Raw genomic sequence first — 16,467 nt, forward strand, 5'->3', positions numbered from 1 at the left:
ATCATTTAAACAAAAAAAAATAATAAGTAAATTCTGTAGGAATGTTAATACAAATAATAATAAAATGGACTTTTGGCAGTTAGATGATAATAATTTAATGAATATGAATGTGAATAACAGTAAAATCGTCAAAAATATCAAAATTACATAAAATAAAGTCAGTTACATCTTCGAACAACTCCCGCACACCCGACGTCTAAAACTTCTTAATGATGACTGTTTCAAAAAGGGCGTCTGTCGTCTTTATAGCCCTAATGCACTTGAAGTGTGCTCATTCGTCTGAAAGGCTCTCGAATGTTAGCCGTTCAATCCTACAATTCAAAGCCAAGTTTCGCGAGCACAAAAACTTGGCTTTGAATTTACACTAAAAGCAGTTTAAACTCGCACCGATGCCAGTTTTATCAAAGTGAATCTCGAACCCAAAACAAATAACTTTTTAAGATTAATTAATTTTATTACTAAACATAATTGTTAGTTTTAAAATTAAATGAGGTCAAGTGTTATGTTTGTGAATTGTGAACATACCATTTCAAACACAACCCAACACAGCAAAAGGCCAATGAACCAAACGTTTCCCTACTATTCTTAGATGGTAACTTTGAATGCATACGAGCTCCTACTGGGCAGCAAAGAATTTGAATAAAAGGGTTGCAACCCTAAAATTTGGCGCTCCCTAAGAATACAACTCAATGCAAATGAACACATAATTACGAATTATTACAATTGACCTGCTTTCATTCATAACGATGTTGAGAGCTTTACTTGCGTTTGTTTCGGCTGTGGAAAACCATTCCAATGCGAAACATGCTATGTAATCATAACAAGGAGGAAGTACAAGATGCACATCAAAATAAAGCTTTCAGGAGGGCATAGCTATATCGGACAACATTTGACCTTTGCATCTCAGAGATTTATCAAATCTTTTTAATTTACAGTATTAAATAAACTGGATAAATTTGTGGCTATTATTGAATTATTAGCAGGATATGCACTTTCAGCTCTCTAAACCTTTGAGAAAAATACCCATAAAAAATTATTATTATTTTTGTCCTAGAAATTTTATTTGTTAGTAAAAAACTGAAGCAAATTAATATTTTTAATAAATTTACGTCAAAATACTGCATCGCAATTTTTTTGATTTTTTGACGCAATCCAGGAGATACAGAGTGCTTGATATTGTATGATTTCAATGTAGCCTGGTTCTATGTGTATTTTAATATTTAAAATACTTTATAAGGGTTTGATAAAGATAAATATAAAAATAATGCAAAAAATAAGAAAACAAAGAAGCTATTTTCAATGATTAAAAAAGGCTATTTATAGCTATTTTGAAAAACATAAAAACAACCGCAAATCCAACAGCCCAATTTGGCCAATGTTTTCGCAACATAAAAAAATACTGAAAGCCAAGACAGCTTTGAAGTAATAAACATTCTGTAGTAAATCCTAATTTATTCTACCATTACATCACTATAGGAATGTAAAAATATGTGCCCGTCAGACACACGAGCGATATTGGCAATGAATAACTTTTTTCAGATTCAAGGCTCCTGAAATAAAATTAGTTTCGACTCGTGCGCATGAAAGGAAAAGGCGAAAAATACATGTAACGCGTTCATTACACCTCAGTCAGTTGGTAACATCGTTAACAAAATGGATATTGAACAATTAGAAGAAATTTTTAAACAAGAAATATTAACATGTTATAAAAACAATGACTGGCGCGAGTTGTTGAATTTAAATCCTCAATCTAACAATAAAATCGCATACAAATTCCTCTGGGTTTGGCCAAGTGTCGATAATCTAGAGTTTATTGCCCGCAAATTAAAACAGTTTAGTAAAAAAGGTATTATTTCAATTGGTTGTGGTTGCGGTTTGTTTGAATGGATTTTACAACAGTACCTTGGATCAGGTAAAGTTATCAATATCTATTTAATAAGAAAAAGCTGGATTAATTTATAAACAAAAATTATTTATAGAATTTCCTGTGCATGGATATGAAGTGAATGAAACGTGGTGGAAAAGTCGCTATAGTAACCCACTTTTTATAACTCATCATTATCCTAGTTTTCCTATTGATTCCAAAGAATTAAAACAAGATCACATTTTGTTATTTTGCTATTTCAACGATGGCGACGCTTTTAAACATTATATTGACTCATTTACCGGTAATGTGATAATAATTATTGGTCCAGGCGATGGAAGAGGTACGCACACAAATCCAGAACCGTTTCGTCCTAGATTTGGACGAATCCAATACGACCTACATTCATATCAAGAAGTTAAAAATACCAAAGATTATATTGCTGTTTATATTAAAGTCGAATATTAAATTTAAAAATTCTTTCATGTAAATTCAGTTGCATATTCTATACACACACTTAAAAAATCGATTTTTTGCGAACCTGAACTAACCTCAACCAAAACAAGTTTTGAAACTCTTCTAACTATCAATTCTCATTAAATTTATACACCGATTTTCTATAAAATAAAATGAGGATATCTAGAATGTTAAGTGGTATAATGTACGCATATCACTTTGACAAAAATGGACAACTACTAGGTGGTAAACTTATCCAAGAAGATGAAAAGTGTCTACTGGTGAATCAAACTTCAACCAAGGTGCAAATCATTAGAAGACAACCCATTGCATGGCTGAGGTTCATAGTCATCTTCTGGAGTCCACGGGTATTGAAGGCAGCAGTTAAATTCGGCTTAGCAGCGATGATTATGAATAAATATGAAAGAATTGGATTTGCAATTATGATGCTGTGCTTTGCATTTTAAGGAAAACAAGTAAGCAACCTATAATAAATACAGATAAGTAAAGACAGAGCAAGCAGGACAATGAAATATTTTGCTGAGACTACAAACTTTCAGTCAATCTAATCTAAAAGCATTTGTTTCATGTGTAAACACCTAAATTAGGGTTGACTGAATGTAATTTATGTAAATTTTTCAACACCTGGAAGTGTGAATAATTTTCTAGTCAATTTTTAATAAGCCTTGATAAATGTGTTCATTATTATCATTTACAATGTTGATAAATGTTCAAATCCTTGTGAAACCAAATTATGTACATTGTATGATTTGAAGGCAGTAAATAATCTCAGTTTTCCATAATATTTTCTCCTCATATATTTTTATACACAAAAAATAACAAAAAGACGGTACTTTTCAAGTACGACCTATAAAGACGACGACGACGAAGATGATACCTGACACTCGACGCATTTGTTGTTTGACGAATTTGTGGAAGACGCGCAAAATCTTCACATTTCTGTTAGTAGGAAAGATTGGATCCCGTAATCGCTCAATGTTGACAGACTTAAATACTGCTTTTAAATAAATCTAGCTGTCTAGTGAACCAAGATGACTAACTGAATACATCAGTAACCAAGTTGTAGAATCCAAATCATCCTCATTTTACCTATGACTATTGACATCATACTCACAATCCATATTTACTGCACTAACCATTCAGACAAATTAAGTATAACTCCTTCAAGTTCCAATTTTTAGTGGCGGCGCAATTTTTTTTATAAAATTGATGAGTCTAGTAGAATTTTTTCGCTTGACTGTCTTTGTTATCCCTGTAATGTAAAGTATTAAAATCAAATTCAATAAATCTACTCGTAAAACCTACCTGTAGATATTGTACCCCAAGACTATTACCAAGTGTATAACAATAGTAACAAGAAATACCGTAACCGACACGCCACCACCCCCAGACGGACAATCTGGCTTCTCGTTCAGTCGTTGCAACACTAATTGCGAATGCTGCTTGACGTGATTCAGTCCATCACGCATTTCCGAAATAATCGATTGCGTGTCATACCCGACTGCTTGAACTTGTGCTGTGGGCGCTTTCGCCTGATTATTGATAATCTGATCAGCGCGCTGCTTCACCTCCAAGATAAACTGCCGCATTTCGCGCTGTGCAGCCACAATCTGATTTTGATTGTTTAGCACGGCGTTGACTTCATCCCTTCGGATGGTATCAATATATACTTGTCCTTGACCAGTGCCCTGTTGACCACCTGCAGCAGGTACCTGCACTTGTCCTCCAGCGCCTTGTGATACTAAGCTTAGAGTGCGTTCTTGCCTGCCGACAACTTCGTCCATCTTCTTGTGCAGTTCTCTTAAAACATCAAACATTTGAGATTGACCAGAGAAGATTTGACGCAGTTCACGTTGATTGTCCGATTCAAACCAGTCGTCCACTTCAGGTTCCTTCACTTCATTAGGATGCTCCTTGCGATAGTCAGCTTTCTGTTGCTCTAATTTCTTTTGGTATTCTTCGTACTCCTGCCTGAGTTTGGCTTGATCCTCGTTGGGTTGTTGTTGTTGCTGCTGTTGCTGGGAATGTAAACTGGATGTGAGGATGTGTAGCACGTCGTGATCGTCGGCAAGCCCGCCAGTGGCGGCTGACACACCGAAATAACCGCCCTTCGGGAGGAATACGTTTTCGGCGCGGAAACACATCTCGTAGTCTTGGTCATTGTTGGTCATGCCGTTGTGGAACAGCAGAGTGAGGACGTTGTTGTAGTACTCAATGCGTGCGCGTGTCGGGAAGGGCTTGTTGCGGAAATCGCGAAGGCATCCGGCGAGCATTTGATTTTGTCCATCGCTAGAATATTAAAAATAACAAATAATGTAGTAAATTAAATCAAATAATTCAATATTTGATTAAAATTTACATGTACTTTAGACTTACTTTTGATGTTCAAAATCTCTGGTACCATCATTAACCACAGCCATAATGTATGGATTATTATGTTTGTTATCATTGTCAAATGAATCAAAGAAGATACCCAAACCATTCCACCTATCTGAGCTACCAAACACATTGCCATCATAGGCACCTTTGTTTTGAGTATACCAGAAGGCCTGTAAATAAATACCGATATCAAATATGTACATAAGATAAATTTATATATGTTTACACTAAAAACATTTCAATATAGGTTGCAGAAATGATTTACTACTCACCAGGCCATCGGCGCCTATTCTTCCTCTTCCTGTAATCCTAAAGGACAAATCAACATCCCAGTAATCAAAATTAATAGGATTCTTGGTCCATATTGCGCCTTTCTGACTTCTTAATGAAGGTGCTATCCGAACATTTTCAGCGCTTGCAATAGCATCTAAGCAACAAAACAAAACACAATCAATATCATCTAGCATATTGCCCTAAGCCTTAATTTTAAATCTAAGCGGACAATAAGTTAAAGTCCATACATAATTCTTAGTTAATTTCAAAAACATCTGTGATTCGATTACGTTTATTGCATGATGAGACGTGTCCAAGTTTCAATATCACGCGGCAAGCAGGACGTACGTCGCACAATGCGCGCGACTTACGCAATGCGTTGGAAAAGGACACGTCAGAATTGTTGTTGTCGGTGATTGAAGCGACCGAGGTATCTACGTGTACGTGCGAGATTGTCTACTTACTGCCGCCGTATTCCCAAAACGGCACCGAGCCGTCTTTTTGCGCTAAGTACGGTGGTTTAAAAGAGTACTTGTACTCGAAGCGTCTATGGAGCAAATTCGTATTCACTAGCGTTAAGAAACTGACGGCGATCAGGGCAAAAATCGCCAAGTTTGTGTGTCCAATGTCCGGAAAAAGAGCCATAGTCGCAGTAGGCCAGCTCCAACAATCACATCCACTCGCCAACAGATACACGACACGACTAAACGCGCTAACCCCACTTTCGTGCGTGACAGTCGCTGACTACGTTGGAATTTTGATATTTTTTTCCAAACTCCACGAGTGCAAAATAAGCCAATTTATTATTTGCACGAAATGCATTTGTAGTAATAAATATAGTATATTAGGGAACAAAGGCAAAACTTAAGCGGTATATATTTCTGGAACAAATTTATGAAAAAGTTTATTAAAGTTTATTACAATTAACTATAGTTTTATTCAGAGGGTGATTATTACAGATAAGTGAAATGAAAATGCTTGTAACCTTCACATTTCATTCATTTCACTTATATCTTAATTTAAAATTATGATAATTACCGTATAATGAACAAATATTAGAAATTCAAAATAATATTGTTAAATATTGTTTGTTATATCATCGTATGCTTCCCAGAGTACACAAACTTTAAGTACCTGCCACTGCTTGCCAATGAAAAATCTATCGCAAATATTCATACGAAGTGTATCGTTGCATGACTCCGTACGCATACGTAATGAATAATATAATTTTTCTATTTCCACCCTTTGCTAGACACAAAAAGTGACAGTTTAAACACGGACGCCCAAGTCCTTTAAATGCGCACGGCACGGTCCTCACTAATTACTAATAATATAATAATACTATTAATAATATATTAAAATCTCGTTAACCGCGCTTTGTGCTGTTTTATTTCAGGGGTAAACGTTGGTAAAGTGCATTGGTAAGTGACGCGGATTCGTCGCGTACTAAGAGTGCTTGATGTAACAATGCATGACAAGAAGCCATTGCATCAAAGATGTTGAGACTAATGATTCATATACTTATCGCGCTCTTTTTCTAACTAATTGCGGGACATGGCAACGAATGAACAAGCGCGTCTACAAAAAAAAAATGATAAAACTAAATCTCGATTTTCACTTCGTCAGCACGCTAATATCCTTTTTTATAAATTTTGTTTACAATCAATTCATATATTTTTCGTCATCGCCGAAGTTTACTACCCTCGCGCACCGAAACTAACAAGTGAATGTCCTTAATTTAGTTGAGACTCAAAAAAATGAAAAGAAGATTAAAGATGAATTACCTAATAAAAGATTTACACTCGTTTGTATCCAATTATCGAAAGAAGCGTGCGTGCGTGCCAAGCAATTAAAACCACTTTCATCCCAATCGAATCAACTTCATAATTAAGCATTTAAATTGCGTAATTAAATCACGATTTATAGATAGCGTAGGTGTGCGTGTCGAGTCCCCCAAATCACACAAAATATCCAATAACCTTGCTCTTTGCCGGTGGTACAACAATTGACCTACACGAAAGTAACTTTTCAAAAACGGTCAAATCTCGCACACATCGAAAATTCAAATAGTAATCTAATCAACAGATCAATAAACTCCGCACAACACCTGGGATCGCAATGAAATAAAATAAAAGAAACGAATCAAAGTAAATTAAACGCTCACGAGTATTTCTCGACTTGATAGGTCAGCGCCAAAGCTGGGGGAGAACGGCGTTAGTTATTGACCCAGTTTCGACCAATTCGTTAATCTTATTTCTTTCGTTTTCATTTGGCGATCATGTTTACTTGCTGATTTTGCTCATTAGATGCTTGGCAGATTGTTACGCGCACCGATAGTGACAAGACGCATTGCACTTTCCGACATGTTACTCAAAGAACTCATTGTTTTAACAAGTTAAGTGTCATGTTCACCGAGAGCGCAACTTTTAACTTTTTTTTTTAATTTTCAGTTATTTGGACGTTTGGAAAATGTGGCCACTACATAATTCCAGGAGCGATGCCTTACGATGGTTATCATGATTTACATCTACCACATGATCCACCATTGTATCCAACTTTGTGGAAAGTACCACAGACGAAGTTTACATGTGACGGTAAAATCAATGGATATTACGCCGACGTTGATGCTGCTTGCCAGGCAAGTATTTGTAAAATTAAATCAAAAACAAGTGATAATAAGTATGAATTTTGATAGGCATATCATTTATGTGAGCCTAATCATAGAGCTTCGTTTCTCTGCACCAATGGCACACTATTCAACGAGCAATTTCAAGTGTGTGATCAATTCTACAACGTGAGATGCGGCTCACCATACATTGACTTGTAAAATTGACTACATGTATAATAATTTATTTAATATTTATTAAAGTGAAGCTTGGTGAAGAAAATCACAACAATTGTTTGCAAACTTTTAATCAATTGAAACACACAATATAAAATGTTCCTACCTTAACGCCTGTCATTTGAACCAATACCACGTTTGCCGGAATACAAATGTTTCGGCATTTTCGTACCGATGAACCTGTCAGCCTCGCCTTTCATACCCATTTTACCAACCTTCTTCGCAATAGCACGATGTGCAATCTTAGCCAGTTTCTTTTGCATAGCAGCATCTTTAACGCCCAATTGATTCCTTGGAGTTCTTGAAACACTCCTGTTCTTATTCTCCGACGCGGCTTCCAACATATCAGTGCGTATCTTTTTAGCCACTGGTCCCAAAGCACGACTCTTACCTTTGGTCTTAGTGAAGTGAGCATCGTTGGTTTCAGACATGTCCACACCAAGAGTCTCCATTTCAGATCGCAGACGTGATACAGACCGATCGCGACCTTTCGCAGCTGTTGTGCGTGGCATTGTCGGCTTCTTGCACTGCTTGTTGACCCTGGCCTCGTCCTTCATGATCGCCTTCTTGTTCCGGATCTGTAGCGCCAGCGCCTTGATTTCCTTCATAGTATCGTCGAGTTCGATCTTCGGCACAACGTACATACCAGACTCTTCTCGAGCATCCTCTTCACGTTCCAATTCGGCGAGTTTTTCGAAAATGTCCGGATCGATGTAATCAGCAACATTGTGACCCTCCCAGATTTCTGGGATAATATCATAACGTTCCTCTTCTGGGATGTCAGTGTAGTGTTTCTTGAGATCCAAAACATAATCATCACCTTGCTCTTCTTCGATATCTCTCTCAAGCTTGCGTTTGCGTTTTTCACCAGCAACTTGTCTCTTTGCAAGTACACTCTCTGGAATACAAGGAACTCGTTCTTTTCCATCGCGTGGTTTGGGTACGGCGACGTGTAATCTGTTCAAAACACCATCAACCTTTTTGGTGCGCATTTTCTGTTCAATTCTATAACTCAACAGACGTTCACATGCCTCGGTTTTTACTTCCATGACGCCCTCTTCATTCAAATTCGACATTTGTAGAAGAGTAAGTTCGGTATCATCTTCGATAGGTTTCATACACGCGCGTTTTTCAGGTGTCAGATCGTCCAAAGACACGATATCAATTTTATTCGCCACAATCAAAAGCGGTTTGTTTGTGAAGAGTGGTTTGATGGATTCAAAGAGCTTGACTTGCTCATCAACAGTATGTCCGCATTGTTCTGACAAATCCATGAAATACAAGACGCATGCACGCAAATGAGCCAGGGCAGTAACAGCTTGCATTTCGATAACATTGCGCTCCTCAAGAGAATGGTCCAAAATTCCAGGAGTGTCAATTACTTGCCAGCGCAGATATTTGTAATCGGTGTGACCGACGTACAAAGATTTGGTTGTGAATGCATATGGCTGGACTTCAACATCAGCTCTTGTAATTTTGTTAATGAAAGATGATTTTCCAACATTTGGGAATCCTAAATATATAAAAATTTAATAATAATTAAATAATTTTTACAATTTATACATACCACAAATAATAATAGTTCTTGTGTATGGATCAATAGAAGGCAACCTGGCTAAATGTTGTCTGACCTGTTCCAAATAAGTCAAATTAGAGCCTTGTCTCTTCATAATTGTGGCCATTCTACCCAGGGCAGCCCTCTTCAATTGTTTGCATCTGTATAATGAGTCTCCATACTTCATCAATCTCACATAATCCTTAGAAACACTAAAATATTTAACATTCATTAATAATATAAAATTTCCTAATATGATGCAATAAGTACTTGTCAATTAAATGTCTTGCAGTATTAATTTGACCCAAAGCCAATTTATAATGGTCCTTATCATACAATACATTCATCAAGTCAGCATAGAATGGATGCACATCATCCAACTTTGGGAATTCAGTGAGAATCTGTGACAGACGATCATGGAAACTTTGCTGTGTATATTTGACCTTGCGCAAATAAAACGATCTTATTCTCGTGATTTTGTATTGTTTATGGACGACTGTAGGTGTTTTGCGTTGAGTTTTTGATAATATAATATCAATAAAGTCCTAAAAATCAAAATAATTAGTAACATGGAAGTTTTCAAGCAAATTTGAATTTGTTGGTTATATTGTTATTTTGAGTAAGAAAGCAGTTTAAACTGCATAGTTACCTTTGATGTTGGGACAACAGCAATCTTCTTAAAGTTGTACTGCGACATGGTGGTGTAATGTTGGCGTACTGGGGTTATAAATTAAATTAATTGAATATTATTTTCCACACGTGCCCAGATTGAACTGGATTCATACACGTGGGAATGGGAAAGGAACGTTCTCAAAGAGGCCGGTTGGAGGCAGCACTGCTGATGCAAGCAAGCAGTATTATTTTTGAAAAACGAATAATTTAGAAATATAAACAGTGTTTCATTATAAATCCGTATTTTTATGTAGTTTAATTGATATTTATTCCAAACTTCTGCTATTTAATCATTTAATTTATAGTTTGTCTGCAATATAAAATAGATTTAATTAACTAATAATTGTTAATTATCAATATTATAAACCCTGTACCATGTTTAAATTAAATGAATATTTAATTATTGAATACGTATAAGAAAAAGATGCCATTTTTAATTGGATGTTGCTTTATTGTTGCAGCAAAAATGTTTAAACTAAATCGAACGAACCGACGAGTCTACAACAATTTATTAGCGTCCATGCTTTAACTTGTAATAAAAATAGAAGCGGCGGTCGGATGCCGCTTAAGATTGCAAATAATTTACAGCCAATAAAAGCGGGATTTTGCAGGCGCGGTGGCGTTAGGCCATCGTCGGGCGCACGACGTGGGGAATGGATAAAGCAACAAAATTAACTGATCTCGGCGATTTATTTGGCGGCCGTAAATAACAGTCAATAAGTCTGTATACATTTTCGCTGCCTTCGCGTGTAGCTGCAGCTTTGTCGTAGCTCTTGTTCGGAGCCACGCCGAAATTGCAAAAGAGACACAATCAATTTTCGCCACATTGTACACACGTTCATTTTTCGCCTACTTCAAGACAACCTGGTTTGGGTTATATGCTCTTATTGTTATGTTTCTTTAAGTTTTAGGTGCGGCGATGATTTTTTTTCTTATTCAAAAATTTAAAAATTCTGCGCTTTTTCTGCACTTTTTCAGTTGGAAGGGACCAAAATTTGATGCTTTCCATAGAAACTACATTTTTGTAGATCAGCTTACATCGCAACTGAAGTTAATTTTGAAAAATAGTACATTTTTCAACTAAATTAAAATGAGTAATACCACAGTCTCAAAAATACAAATTAAAAGAACAAAATAATCATGTTTAGTGCTGGTACTGATAAAAAATGAAATTATTTCTAGTAAAATTGAAAAAACAGTTAAAAACCTCTTAAAATTATACAGTAGGTATTTTACCACCCTATTAGCTTTATCCCCAAATCACCAAAAATACAATTGCTAAGTAAACTAATTCAGTCCTTTACAAAGGTTTTGTAAACGATACGCTGACACTTCTAATCCGTTTGCTCACCCTGCTGGCGCAAGCAACAACGCTGCACCTACCCTCCCGAATGCTGGAGTCATTTAGTATACTCTATATTAGATAAAGCGAAGAAGCATCCACCCTAGCTGTATTTTCCACCAAGGCTGCGCAAAGTGTTAATCCTATCAGATCCGCCAACCACCTGCTCACTGCCTGGCAGCAATCAGCGCGACTTTTTTCGATTGCGCACCAGCGCAAATTGTTCGCGCACGTCGACGCCCGGGGAATGAATGAAGTGTTAACACACGCGCGCGCGGCACAACCAACACCTATTTATAAAACAATTATGTGCGGGGTCGAGGGTGGCGAGATGGAGGGCGCAGCGATAAAATGGAACGATCAAAATGTAGCAGCATTCGATTCGAATAAAATTAGAACATACGGTCGGAAATTTATTTGGCTTTTATGTATTTTTTTGAGGAGAGGATTTGAAATTGATTGAAAGGGGGGCACAAGTGATATACCTAAGTGTGATAAATCATTTTTTATATTTAATTGTCGGATGGTGGATGGTTCAAATGTTTGGATAGAGATGTATCATTATGACAAGTGGAAAAGTGGGTGAAATTTGGTTTATCATTAATCATTATGCAGGCATTATCCTAGTATTTTTGTATTAAAGTATTCTAATGAGTAATAGCCGATTAAAAAGGTTTTAAATTGATATTTCAATCAATTATTTTATTTTATTTTATTAAACATATTTATCCATTAAAACCAATGGATTAACGTCAATAAACAATTTAAAATTAATTTTTTCAAGTAGAATTATCAATAAATAAGAAATAAAGTGCTGGCTGATTATTAAAATGCAATATTTAGACCAATTTTAAAATTATTTCAGTTTATCAAATCCCGAAAATCAAGAAAAATGCAGAAAAATTGTGTTTTTCTTGATAAAGTAGTAAATATAACAAATTTCAACCAGTTTCTATTGTAAAATTATAAATAAAAGAACATTTAATATATAAAATACACCTTGTATCACAATAATACCAAAATATACCAACATTTAATCAAACACAAATAAGTATTTTTGATAGAAAAGGTTTTATCACATTATCCTACTAATTTGCGAATCTAAAATACAGAAATCATGCAAAAATTAAAACCTTTAACTGTGTTTTAACCGAATCAAACACGAACGCAAAGCCACGTTGGAAGTTTTTATTACATTATTTGTACATGATACGTCCGTGTGCAATCGTAAAGTGCGCGAAATCCGCAGCGCAAAATCCACGACTTCGCGCATTGAAAATTTCCCGTCAGTAAGTTGGAGTAATAAAGGTTAATTACATCTCGCTCATCTATTTTTCCTCGGCGTGTTTAATTAAATTTCAGGCAGCGCAGCGGCGCGATTTCCACGGCTGGAAATTTACTATAATCTCGTCATTTCGCCTCCCTCACTCTCTCTATCTAGCCAGTAGGTAATATTACACGCCATACCAAAAACATCCCCCTTGAATAGTTCGCGCTTGCTTTGTTATTCATGTGTGTGCGTGTGATGCCTGTTTAGGGCCGTATGCATTTAATACGAGTCGACATGTAATAACAACGGCATAAAGACTCCACCAGGCGAATATGCCCCGTATGCATGCGGTGGATAAAGGAACGAGGGTGGAGTTTGCGATCACCGCCGCCGTTACCGCAGCCAACCAAACGCGGTGATAAAGTGCGCGCACTCCACCTACTTTTAAAGATCTGGCCGGGCGGAGCACGCGCGCCCCCCGCAGCCGTCAGGGGTGGCTGCTGGCCGACCGGGGAAAAGCTCTTTTTGCGGAATGATAGGGCACAGCGGCGGCGAGCCGCGGCGACGAGATCCTGCGGAAAAATTTTTAACGCCATTCACATTTGGGAGTTCGTTCAGTGATCACAGCCATCGACTGTGTTTTAGTGCTACTTATCGCCTTTTTTAAACTATAACCACCACGGTGATCAGTGTGTGAAGCACGTGTGTGAAACAATGGAGAACTTTAAATTGTATCATCAAGCTACTCAGGAACAAAAGAATCAGATGATGTTGGACGTCAATGTTTTACCAGGACATTATGGATTGCATCAGTCGCGGCAAGCCAGTCCTCCACAATCACCAAATACTACAACACAACAATATATCAAAGGTAATTAGTGCATAATTCATTCAATTTAATAACAAACACATCAATAAATTGAGGTAGACATAGAACTTTGGTTTCCGTCGGTTGAACCACTTCATTGTAATTAAAACTCTTAGTTTTTTACGTTTTTTCTTACATTTCAAGCTCGTAATTCGAAAATAGAGCTGTTAATGCATCTCTAATTGGACTATAATGTATAAGGAAGTATATTTACGCGTCGCGACAACTCGTCTCAAAACAAACCGCCGTCGACAAACCCTTAAGTCTTCCGGATCTTATATTACACAGAGTCTAAAGTAAATTTTACCATTAAACATCTTTTTTAGCTCTTAAAATGGCATAAAAAACACTCAGTATATTTGCATCTTGTAGTTAAACTCAAGAGGTCTATTAGATCTGGAGACATGTCTCGGGATGCACTACAACTAGTGACTTTTAAGTGTTTTATAATTGTCTTAATTTCGGGTGGCGTCAATGTTTGCATTGGCGGAGACATCACTAGTAGCGCGCGACGGCCGCATGTTAACAACCCTCTTAGGGGTAGTACCGCAGTAGTAGTTCCGCCGACAGGAACTACTTAAAACACACACGGAACATTACATTTGCGGTTAAAGTGCTTCTGCAACACATAAACATATTATTAATGCATTTAGCAGTTGGCTAGAGTCTTAGAAATATTTATTTGTTTATTTAGATTGTCATAGTCCGTCGTCACCTGACTCAAAATTAAATTCATCATCGTCAAGCATGCAGAATGATCCAAACATCAGAAGATATCGTACTGCGTTTACAAGAGATCAACTGGGACGATTGGAGAAAGAATTTTATAAAGAAAATTATGTTTCAAGACCGCGCAGATGTGAATTGGCAGCACAGTTGAATCTTCCAGAAAGCACAATTAAAGTAAGTCAAAAGTATATTTTGTTTGTAATTTATTCAAGTAATTACGTCTTTCAATTTTTTAAAGTCTGTATTGTTAGATAAAATATGCCACAATAAAATAAAATTGTAACAAAACACAGATTTTAAGAAATAGAAATTAATAAGTATTTAAAAAATATATTATAGGTGTAATTTCCAATGCTTTGACTGTCCGTATTAAAAGCGAACATATGATTTTTATTTTTATTTTTATTGTGTCCAGGTGTGGTTCCAAAACCGTCGCATGAAAGACAAACGTCAACGCATGGCAATTGCGTGGCCATACGCCGCAGTCTACACAGATCCAGCTTTCGCCGCCTCGTTGCTCCAAGCGGCGGCATCAACACTCCCATTGCATTATCCGCCGCCACCACCAGTGTATCCGCACCACTATGCGCGTTACCACCCGTATCAACCGTTCTCCAGTATTCCGACACACCCGCCGTTGCCCAACCCATCGATGCTCAACCCGGCCACGGCGATGATGTCGAACAATCAGTCGCTCAATCTCAACCTCGGCGGGTTAGACTTCCAGAACTATCCAGGCAAATTTGACATGGCTAACTCAACGCCATCAACTACAACAGGCGCTACAAACAAAGTGATGAACTCGCCAATCAGTCCCGGCAACAGTGACATCAGTCTTAGTCCTGCTCCAGAGAATAGCACACAAGGTTTACTTATACCTGCAAAATTATCCCCGCAGACGACAACACTTCATCAACCGCAAGAGAAACCAAAACTTTTTAAACCGTACAAATCAGAATCTTAAGATTTGATGGTTTTAAACATTTTAAATGCAAAACAATTTACTGTGTTTCTAACAAGTGCATACTTATTTATATTTATAGTTTTTTTTTTATTTGTGGCGTAGTGAACACTGATTTAAAAGTTGAGTAAGTTAGTAAAGTGTAAAGTTATACCATAAAAAAGGTGAAAATGTTGGAATTGTAACCACCACACTCACACTGTATATTAATTGTACAACCTTAGGAATTTTAATGATAATAAGCTAATAAGGATTTAAATACACTACATATTTATTAATTATTATTGATTCATTTAGTATTACACGACGAAGATGTGTGTATAATGTAATAATATTGGTTTATTTTATGCAATTCAATGTAAAAATGAAGAATGTGCAATATGTACTTATAAATGATTAATTAATTAAACAGAAATTATAATTGCACACGAAATGCCATACTTTTTGTATTCCAAAATATTAAATCCATTTTCCTTCAATTTTACATTTTTGCTCAATTAATTTGATGTTTCTTTTTATTTTTATAGAATATCAAATTCTTGCCTGAAATTTCAATGAAAAGTAGCCTAAATAATGACTTTTTGGGTCTTGGGTTAATTATGTGCCAAATCCGTCAATAAAATTCTCAAAATTCTCTTAGAAAAATAATAAATACTTATAATATACCTATATTAGTATTTAGATTAGATTCAAATTAAATATATAGCGATAACTATGATTGAAATTTTATATCAAACTTTTTCTCTAATTAATTCGAAGCAAAATGTATTAGTTAGGAAATTGATGTTTGAGTTCTGAATTTCAAAAGTCCAATATTTGTCAATAATTTAATTACTAAGGAGTCTATCTTAGAATGTTAAATTTAAAGTTCCTGTTAAATTTATTAAGTAAATAACGTGCGTTTCCTTATCTGGAGTTGGGCCACTTTCAAAATTAGATTCAAAAATTTAAGATGTTTCATAAAAAAATATTCTTTCTTTCTTCTTCACTTAACTGCAAATTCCGTTTTATCTTTCGCACTTTTTGGATATACATCCTATATTTTTTTAATTAGTATTGGTCTTCTTCGATTAGATTCAAACAGGTTAAAACGCAATTGTCCCATATAGCGATAACTATGATTGAAATTTTATATCAAACTTTTTCTCTAATTTTACACTCTGCAAGGTTATAATTCGAAGCAAAATGTAGCCTATTAGTTAGGAAATTGATGTTTGAGTTCTGAATTTCTGATT

The 16,467-nt window shown here is 36.1% G+C and overlaps 5 protein-coding genes across 6 annotated transcripts; 3 read left to right on the forward strand and 2 right to left on the reverse strand.

The window, feature by feature from the left end:
* The first annotated feature begins 1,592 nt into the window (after positions 1 to 1,592).
* LOC135797969 (uncharacterized) lies at positions 1,593 to 3,123 on the forward strand. Its single transcript, XM_065310609.1, has 2 exons — positions 1,593 to 1,912; positions 1,980 to 3,123. Exons 1-2 carry the CDS (start codon positions 1,654 to 1,656, stop codon positions 2,330 to 2,332), a joined length of 612 nt encoding a protein of 203 aa, XP_065166681.1. The 5' UTR covers positions 1,593 to 1,653; the 3' UTR covers positions 2,333 to 3,123.
* On the reverse strand, positions 3,114 to 5,638 carry ergic53 (protein ERGIC-53). Its single transcript, XM_065310608.1, has 5 exons — positions 5,458 to 5,638; positions 4,993 to 5,147; positions 4,718 to 4,890; positions 3,647 to 4,630; positions 3,114 to 3,593 (listed from the first exon to the last, which is right to left on the reverse strand). Exons 1-5 carry the CDS (start codon positions 5,636 to 5,638, stop codon positions 3,557 to 3,559), a joined length of 1,530 nt encoding a protein of 509 aa, XP_065166680.1. The 3' UTR covers positions 3,114 to 3,556.
* LOC135797970 (uncharacterized) lies at positions 5,619 to 7,890 on the forward strand. Of its 2 annotated transcripts, none has more exons than XM_065310610.1 (3): positions 5,619 to 5,820; positions 7,444 to 7,631; positions 7,689 to 7,890. In XM_065310610.1, exons 1-3 carry the CDS (start codon positions 5,619 to 5,621, stop codon positions 7,818 to 7,820), a joined length of 522 nt encoding a protein of 173 aa, XP_065166682.1. In that variant the 3' UTR covers positions 7,821 to 7,890. The 2 variants fall into 2 exon arrangements, with proteins under 2 accessions (XP_065166682.1, XP_065166683.1); XM_065310611.1 differs by lacking the exon at positions 5,619 to 5,820 and adding an exon at positions 6,869 to 7,387.
* Positions 7,891 to 10,201, reverse strand: Non1 (nucleolar GTP-binding protein 1). Its single transcript, XM_065310607.1, has 4 exons — positions 10,040 to 10,201; positions 9,661 to 9,935; positions 9,403 to 9,602; positions 7,891 to 9,348 (listed from the first exon to the last, which is right to left on the reverse strand). Exons 1-4 carry the CDS (start codon positions 10,085 to 10,087, stop codon positions 7,943 to 7,945), a joined length of 1,929 nt encoding a protein of 642 aa, XP_065166679.1. The 5' UTR covers positions 10,088 to 10,201; the 3' UTR covers positions 7,891 to 7,942.
* A 3,034-nt stretch (positions 10,202 to 13,235) lies between these two features.
* LOC135798837 (segmentation protein even-skipped-like) lies at positions 13,236 to 15,534 on the forward strand. The gene is made up of 3 exons (XM_065311803.1): positions 13,236 to 13,545; positions 14,237 to 14,445; positions 14,687 to 15,534. Exons 1-3 carry the CDS (start codon positions 13,389 to 13,391, stop codon positions 15,233 to 15,235), a joined length of 915 nt encoding a protein of 304 aa, XP_065167875.1. The 5' UTR covers positions 13,236 to 13,388; the 3' UTR covers positions 15,236 to 15,534.
* Positions 15,535 to 16,467: the final 933 nt, after the last annotated feature.

The sequence above is a fragment of the Atheta coriaria genome, unplaced genomic scaffold (genome assembly GCF_025399875.1).
Source record: "Atheta coriaria isolate IRGN ID8LTWV9N9 unplaced genomic scaffold, Caltech_Dcor_3.1 hic_scaffold_9_pilon, whole genome shotgun sequence".
Lineage (NCBI taxonomy): Eukaryota > Metazoa > Arthropoda > Insecta > Coleoptera > Staphylinidae > Dalotia > Dalotia coriaria.

Coding starts and splice junctions, on each gene's coding strand:
- LOC135798837 (XM_065311803.1), top strand. CDS start 13,389: ATGGAGAACTTTAAATTGTATCATCAAGCTACTCAGGAACAAAAGAAT. Junction 13,546..14,236: donor AACACAACAATATATCAAAG/GTAATTAGTGCA, acceptor TTGTTTATTTAG/ATTGTCATAGTCCGTCGTCA. Junction 14,446..14,686: donor TTCCAGAAAGCACAATTAAA/GTAAGTCAAAAG, acceptor TATTGTGTCCAG/GTGTGGTTCCAAAACCGTCG.
- ergic53 (XM_065310608.1), bottom strand. CDS start 5,638: ATGGCTCTTTTTCCGGACATTGGACACACAAACTTGGCGATTTTTGCC. Junction 4,631..4,717: donor AGAGATTTTGAACATCAAAA/GTAAGTCTAAAG, acceptor TTAATATTCTAG/CGATGGACAAAATCAAATGC. Junction 3,594..3,646: donor TTGGGGTACAATATCTACAG/GTAGGTTTTACG, acceptor TTTACATTACAG/GGATAACAAAGACAGTCAAG.
- Non1 (XM_065310607.1), bottom strand. CDS start 10,087: ATGTCGCAGTACAACTTTAAGAAGATTGCTGTTGTCCCAACATCAAAG. Junction 9,936..10,039: donor CTGTTGTCCCAACATCAAAG/GTAACTATGCAG, acceptor TTTGATTTTTAG/GACTTTATTGATATTATATT. Junction 9,603..9,660: donor GCAAGACATTTAATTGACAA/GTACTTATTGCA, acceptor TAAATATTTTAG/TGTTTCTAAGGATTATGTGA.
- LOC135797970 (XM_065310610.1), top strand. CDS start 5,619: ATGTCCGGAAAAAGAGCCATAGTCGCAGTAGGCCAGCTCCAACAATCA. Junction 5,821..7,443: donor TTGCACGAAATGCATTTGTA/GTAATAAATATA, acceptor TTTAATTTTCAG/TTATTTGGACGTTTGGAAAA. Junction 7,632..7,688: donor ACGTTGATGCTGCTTGCCAG/GCAAGTATTTGT, acceptor GAATTTTGATAG/GCATATCATTTATGTGAGCC.
- LOC135797969 (XM_065310609.1), top strand. CDS start 1,654: ATGGATATTGAACAATTAGAAGAAATTTTTAAACAAGAAATATTAACA. Junction 1,913..1,979: donor ACAACAGTACCTTGGATCAG/GTAAAGTTATCA, acceptor AATTATTTATAG/AATTTCCTGTGCATGGATAT.